This window comes from Capsicum annuum, chromosome 8, assembly GCF_002878395.1.
Source record: "Capsicum annuum cultivar UCD-10X-F1 chromosome 8, UCD10Xv1.1, whole genome shotgun sequence".
Lineage (NCBI taxonomy): Eukaryota > Viridiplantae > Streptophyta > Magnoliopsida > Solanales > Solanaceae > Capsicum > Capsicum annuum.
This window is the reverse complement of record NC_061118.1, coordinates 166377205-166384765: the sequence shown is the minus strand read 5'-3', so window position 1 is coordinate 166384765 and position 7561 is coordinate 166377205. Positions and strand designations below refer to the sequence as shown.

The following is a 7561-nucleotide window of genomic DNA, read 5'->3' as shown; positions in this document are numbered from 1 at the left end:
AGTGCTTTTAGAGAGTTTATCTTGATTAGCCTCTTGTTTCAATATTTATTTAATTATGATAATTAATAAGTATTAGATATAGTGATAACTATTTAACTATATAGAGTTATAGATTAGAGATAAATATTTACATTTTGTTTCGATGATCTACTGAAAGGACCTTTTTACCCAAGGTAAGGGATAACACTGGACATGTTTTGGGACTAAATATTTGGATTATAATTCTAACGATTTAAGAAATTCTTGCTAAAATTCACATTGAAATTAGGTGAATTGGACCTACTTATTACAGACTTCAATGTTTTTTATGGACAGAATAATTTTGTTATCTACACAAAGCTGCATAGAAAGCCATAAACTTGAAAATTCCCAAAAGGTTACTTATTGGGCTTCATCAGACATGGAATGGAACGGATCATTGTTCTAATATTGTTGCAATCCATGCAGGATACTGTTGAGATTGACAATTCTGATACTCTTGGGCCATGGCCCTATCTAAATTACTTTAAAAAGTTTAAATTTCATCTATCATAAAGAGCAAATCTTAATCATCATGCATGATTGAAACATGTGTTAAAATAAGCTAAAGTTTTAGTTATGTATACTGACGGCAGAAGCAAAAGCGGAAGAAGTTAAAATGAAGCATGCGCTTTTACCTAAAAGCCGAGTATTCATGAGAAACAAAATATAGAATGTGTACTAGATAAATTGAGCAACAAAAATAGGACGACCCATGGATTTTATTCGTCCCTCACTTCATGTGAAATGCTATTTTTCCCATATGCATTCTAAAGTAAAAGGTGAGTCTAATGTGATAGTTTATGAATTTTGCGGTCCCACACACTAATTTCTATTGATGTCCATAGTCGATCGGTCATTCTATTTCAAGAAAGACTCAACTTTAAAATCGTATGAGCTTTTGCCCCATACAACTCCTCAACAGAGGCTGATCCAGGATTTTATACTTGTGGGTTCCCGATAAAATAAATAAAGCTGGAAAGAATTAAACAAAAAAAAACCTCCATAGAGGTTCAAACTCATGACCAAGAGCAGCATGGCATGCATCTCAAGTTTGAGACTCCTATCACTAAGCTATCCCATTACTTTGTTATGGATTCCTACCTGTTAATATTTAAACCAATTGAGAATTTTTCTAATGTAATTATAAGACTTACGGTTGTGGGTGGGGGTTCCCGAAAACCCCCACCGGCTACCATAGATCCTCCCTTGCTCCTCAAGGGAGGGAGGCAATTCTAGCTCAGGCTTGTGGGATCGAAGTTGTTGTAAATGCCCTCATAAGAAAAGAGTGAAAAAACTGTGCTATCATCTTTTGGTCTTTGACATAAAGAAAAAAACTACCTCCTAGTTAATGAAACAACAAAGACATGGATGACTTATTCATGTAAATCAATAAAAATATGAGAAAAGAAATAGAAAAAGCAAAAATTAAGGTCGACTTCTATTATTGAATTTTCTCAAATCGTTGATAAATTTGTTGAATTTTTGAAAATAAATAAATCATTATGCTATATTTTAGTTAAAGAACAACTCAGAGATGAATTTCGCAACAAGATCAAAATATTAGGCATCTTGAGACAATTTTATTAAGAGACCTTAAATTTTAAGAATAATCATGATTCCAAAGATAAAATTACAAAAAATGTTAGGTTATAGAGTTAGAGTTATAGAATTTTATTCTTGAAATTTATAATCCGGCGATAGAATACAATTTCATCATTTTAATTTATCTATTGCAATAAGTGATAACTTAGGAAGAATGTTAAAAAATATAATCAAATTTTTCTCTTATATAAAGAGAATGTGCCTTTTTAAACCATAAAATTTTCACTTTTAAGGAATATTACCATAGAATTACTTTTTAAAAAATAGGGTCTTAAAAATTTGGGACCTCAAGATATTGCTTTAATTGACTTTGTCATTGCCCGACATTGGTGGGTGTATTAGTTGTCATAGGGTTGGGGTTGTTCAGGGTAGGAGGAGACAATGAACTTAAAATGTAATTTATAAAACTTGTTTTTCATGCCCCGGTTAAAAAAAAATATTTTTAAAAAACTTGTATTCATAGAGACAAATAAAACATGAAGAACTAATTAGAAAACATTTTCATCCATACCAAATATAACCATAGAGCAAACATATAAACAACTGCCAAAACCAAGATTTTGCTATATATATATATCATTGGAAGAAAATTAAAAGGACCAAAATCCATAGTTTTCACTCCTCTACGGCGACAGACACACATTCGACACTGGATGAACTAGCTATGAAAATAAATATGCTGGCCTTTATGGCAACAAACATGTTCATCCTCCATCGAATGAACTATGAGAACAAAATAGAATTGTCTCTACAACGACAGATGTTCATCCTCTACAAATGAACTACTAAAGTAAATATGATGACCCTCACGGTCTCTTCTAGCAAAGTTGGATTTGACTGATGAAACAAACATGGATCATTTGGGGTTTATCCCTGACATTATTTCATGTGCAGCTTGCTTGTACATGTCTTCCACTGATAAAGCTCCAGAGATCAACTGCTCTAAGCCACTTGCACCTCTTGCCTGAACATACATCAACATGTTTTCAGTAAAGTTTTACAAGTAGGTCTGAAGAGGGTGGTGTGTATACTACCCTATATTTATTTTGTTCAAAGTAAAGAGACTGTTTTTTTATAAACAATCAGTTCAAGTAAAGCAACCTAAATTATTTCTAACATAATCTCGGACTAAACTATACTGCGGTTTATGAAACAAATAGAGAGAATTTTGGGTGAGACTAGGTGCATGAGAGGAGGCATTTCTAGAAAAAGAATTTTAAAATATAAATTAAAATGTGTTGTATTTTTTTGGATAAGTTGAAAAGAAAAGAGTATCATAATAAATTAAATGATTAGTAAAAACTCTTGTGTGAGTAGCATTTCATGTGTTTCAATTTATGTATTATAGTATCTATTTAGAAGGGGAGCCTTAGAGTAACTGGTAAAGTTGTTGCCATGTGACCAGGAGGTCACGGGTTCAAGCCTTAGAAACAGCCTCTGGCAGAAATGCAAGGTAAGGCTGCATACAATACACCCTTGTGGTGATGCCCTTCCTCGGACACCGCGCATTGCGGTAGCTTTAGTGCACCGAGCTGCCCCTTTTTAGTATCTAGTTAAAAAAGAAAAGGAATATTTATCTTTCTATGCAGTAAATTTTTCATTCCAAAACATTTCATCTAGTACTAGTTAATAATTAATACCTCTTAGAGGAATGACATAGTATGTTTAACACCACTAGATTCAACGGAAACTTTTTTTATGGTACACCCCTTAATTTCATACTTCAAAATTCAAAAGTTTCTCCCAAAGACACGTAAAATGAACCAAAAGAGTACTACAACAACAACAACAAACCCAGTGTATTCCCACCTAGTGGGGGGGGGGGTAAGATGTACGCAGTCCATACCTCTACCTCTGATGAGTACTATTTTATTTTTATTTTTTTTAACTAAAAACCCTAATTCACAATCTTCAAAATGACCAATACAGATTTGTAAATTGAGCACATGTTAATACATAAGAATTAAATGGATCTCTAAATATCAACAAAGGGACAGTTCTGCATTAAAACTCCCGCTATACAGGAGTCAGGGAAAGGGCAAGAACAATAATTTCACATTAAAGAAATAATTTCCCTATAAAAAAAAATAATTAAAGGAGAAAGGACTTACATGGGTTTGGATCATGAACAGATTTCTGAATTGATCAGATGAAACGTCAGCATGCACAATGTCAATCTTATTTTTCTCGAGAACATGACAAATGAAGGTAAAAAGTCCAGGCTTCTTAGGACAACACACACTAATATGTGCCTCTTCTCCACAAACATTTAGCACAACATTATCTGAACTCCATGTCTCAAAATCAGTTGGAACATTAGTGTTCAAAAGGGGAATGCCAGTCACATTGTTGTTGTTCTTTGGTGTTATAGCAGCTGAGTTACTAGCAGATCCTTTATCAGCCAAAAATTGTTCCCAGCTAGTGCCAACACGTAACTTCTGTGGAGTCATTACGGGATTGTTCATTGTGGACAGCCTAGCTATGCCAAGTTGAATCCTTTCTAGCTTTTGTTCTTTAAGATTGTCAACAGTGTTCTCCAACATTTTGATGTTCCTCACAGTTTCATCAACAATTAAGGACTTGTCCGCCTGCATATATACACACACAAAAATAAGAAAAATAAGAAATTACTTGCATATATATATATATACGTACAAAAATAAATGAACTCAATTTCTACATACTTACGATATAAAATTGATTTTAAGTTTTATTAATATATACTGACAATAATATAAGAAATCTACACTATCGGTCATTTTTATGATATTTTGCAAGCTATGAATCTCAAAGGCGAAGCTAGAATAGAAAGGTGGAATTAGGCAAAACTCGATATATGACTTTGATTTCGAGCCATGTGTATAATGGCTAAAAGGGATCATTTGATAATATACAAATCACCCAAAAAGACTAGAATTTAGAATCCATAATTTTCAAATCATATGTCGCAACAGACCAGTTTATCCCTCTTATAAAAGTTATTGTATATGCTATTTAGTGATCTTAAAAGTTAAGAAAATATACATAGAAAATCATAATTAGTAGCAATTAATATGAAAAATAAGCAAGCTATTGCTAATAACAAGTTAAAATATGTTGTTATTATATATAAAGATTTTTTATACGGTTAATGTGTATAAGTTGAATTAATATAAAATTAATACATACAAATATCTTATTATTAATCGGATTAATAAAGAGTAGATAAATTTTGAATGAAAATCAAAATATGTTGAAAACTTTTTTTTTTTTTTTATGCATTTAGTCGAGAAGTGGGAAGAATTTTCTTTTTAAAAAAGTGTAGAACTTATATAGCTGTGTGCGAAAAAATCGGAAGTTCTATATTATTATTATTATTATTATTTTGGTGCATCATATCATTCCATTTTGGAATTAACATGTACATACAAATTAATAGTAAGAATGTGTATGTCCCCAAGTGAATTGATTCCGATTGAATGGAGGATTTATTAAAAATAATCCCTCTACTCCATAAAGGTAGAGAAAAGATTTGTCTATCCTTCTTAGACTCTATTTATTATATAAAAATTAAATCATATTTGTTCTTTGATGTTGGATCTATACCATAAGAAAAAAATCAAGCTACATGATTCTATATGAAACTTGATTTTCTTCCTACAAAGATTTTCCAAACATTTACTCGATTTAGAAAGGTTGGAGAAATAAAAATATCACAAATTCGAAGAGAGATCATACAAATTGCCAAAGAGAACCAAACAAAGTAAAAAAGTAAATTTTTAAATCATTTTACAAGTTTCTATTTGATCTAAAGATTTTTTTCATGTTCATTTTTCGAATAGTTATCGGACAAGTTGATTAGAATTATTTATTAAGGTTGTGGAAGACAATAAAAATAAAAACAAGGGAAAAAAACTTAAGATGATCATAAATTTTTTAGTTTCTTTTACTTGATCGATAGGATATTGGATAAAAAAAGGTATGTCATTGAAGGGGAGAAAATTACCATAGGTTGAAGATGAGGAAGCAAAGTTTGAAGCTCCTCAAACATGTTTCGCATCCTCTTCCTTCTTTCTCTGTCCATCCTTATGTGCAGCTCATGACCTAATTCTCTTCCTCCATCTCCATTCGCCCCAGACTTTGGTTCACCACTTTCATTAGTGCCCTTCTTTTCATTGGATCGACATCTTTTTTTACCACCAAGACTCGCTTTGCCTACCTCTTTAACAGCTGTCAGTTCCTGACAAGTATTAGACCTATTCGGATCTGGCAACTTTTCACCCACAAATTCTACACCGCTCCCAACTAGTTGGTTATTGTCGGAGTTCAAAAATGACCACACTTCATCATTTTTCCATATCAAAAAATCATTCTCGCCGCCTTCATTCATCTTTTTTTCTTTGTTCAGATGGTATGATAGTCTACCCTAAGTTACGTCTTTATATAGAGGTTTTTTTTTCGGAGGGAGGATAGTGTAAAAAGGAGAAATAAGGGGATTGAATAGGATATAAATATTAAATATGAAGAAAATATAGAGAATGGTGGAAAAAAAGAGATATAAAAAAGATGATTCACTTAGTAATGAAGTAATAAAACAAAATACAATCATAAGACAAAATGTCGTTACTGGCTTCAGAACAAAAAAACGGTAGCTAAAACACTTTTGTTACAAATTTTGGTCTCACTCAATTGGGTCCCAGCTCACACTTAGCTCTACTAAAATTAATTAATTAAGTTGATATTCTAACTATCAATATTAGATTACAAAAATTTAATTAAGATATTTGGTCAAATAATCAAGATATTCTTCTCATCTATACTAACGGCCTAAGTTCTTCTTAAAAAAAAAACTTTTAAAATTGATCGTATATAAATATAATGACTATAACAAATACAAATATTAGTTGTTAGTTTATTTAAATTAACATTACTTCTATCCCATCTATAACCGTTTAATATTTATAAATCTATTTCCTATTACAAAAATAAAAAAGGTAAGAGGTTATCTGACTAACGTTAATGAGATTTCATTAATAGCTGACTTCATCTTAGTAAAAATAACTTGCTTTTAATAAAATTATTTTCTAGCGAAAACATTCTAGATTTATTATACTATTTTTTACTCATCCATTCAAGTTAATCATACTAGAATTAGTTAATTAATTTGTTATTCTACTTACCAATATTAGACTGCAAAAATTTAATCAAGATATTTGATCAAATAATCAAGATATTCTTCTCATCTATACTAACGTCTAAGTTCTTTTTTTTTTTTTTAAAAAAAAAAACTTCAAAACTGATCGCATATAATGACTATAACAAATACAAATATTAGTTCTTACTTTTTCTAAGTTAATACTACTTCTATCCCATCTGTAACCGTTTAATATCTATATATTTATTCCCTATTACCCAAAAAAAAAAAAGGCAAGAGGTTATCTAACTAATGTTAATGAACTTTCATTAGTAGCTGACTTCATCTATGAAAATAAGTAAAAACAACTTATTTTTTTATAAAATTATTTTCTATCGAACACATGCTGGATTTGTTATACTTATTTTTTACTCATCCATTCAAGTCAATCATACTAGGATTAATAATTAAGCTAGTATTTTTTCGTGAATAAAAGTTTTTATCATGCAATATTCGTCTCATATAAAAAGCTAAAGATCATCATTTTATTTCATCTTCTGGCTAGGATGTTACAAAGCCTCTAATCATGACTCTCTCTTTGTTAGCAGAAAAAATAAAATTAGTTACGATATTCATTACTAATATTCCCCTGAAGAGTTTTGTAGTTTACAAGATTTTTTATAATTTATTTTTAAATAGTATTATCGATGAATTTTTATTACTTACTACAAAAATTGTTTGTCGCTAACCTTTGTTTTTTCTTCTTGAAATGATGATAACTAGGGGCATGTAAATTAAATCAAGTTAATAAATGGACCGATTAAG

The 7561-nt window shown here is 30.6% G+C and overlaps 1 protein-coding gene across 1 annotated transcript; it reads right to left on the bottom strand.

The window, feature by feature from the left end:
• Nucleotides 1–2213: 2213 nt before the first annotated feature.
• On the bottom strand, nucleotides 2214–6118 carry LOC107879504 (transcription factor bHLH95-like). The gene is made up of 3 exons (XM_016726537.2): nucleotides 5609–6118; nucleotides 3735–4211; nucleotides 2214–2587 (listed from the first exon to the last, which is right to left on the bottom strand). Exons 1-3 carry the CDS (start codon nucleotides 5990–5992, stop codon nucleotides 2480–2482), a joined length of 969 nt encoding a protein of 322 aa, XP_016582023.2. The 5' UTR covers nucleotides 5993–6118; the 3' UTR covers nucleotides 2214–2479.
• Between the last annotated feature and the right edge of the window lie 1443 nt (nucleotides 6119–7561).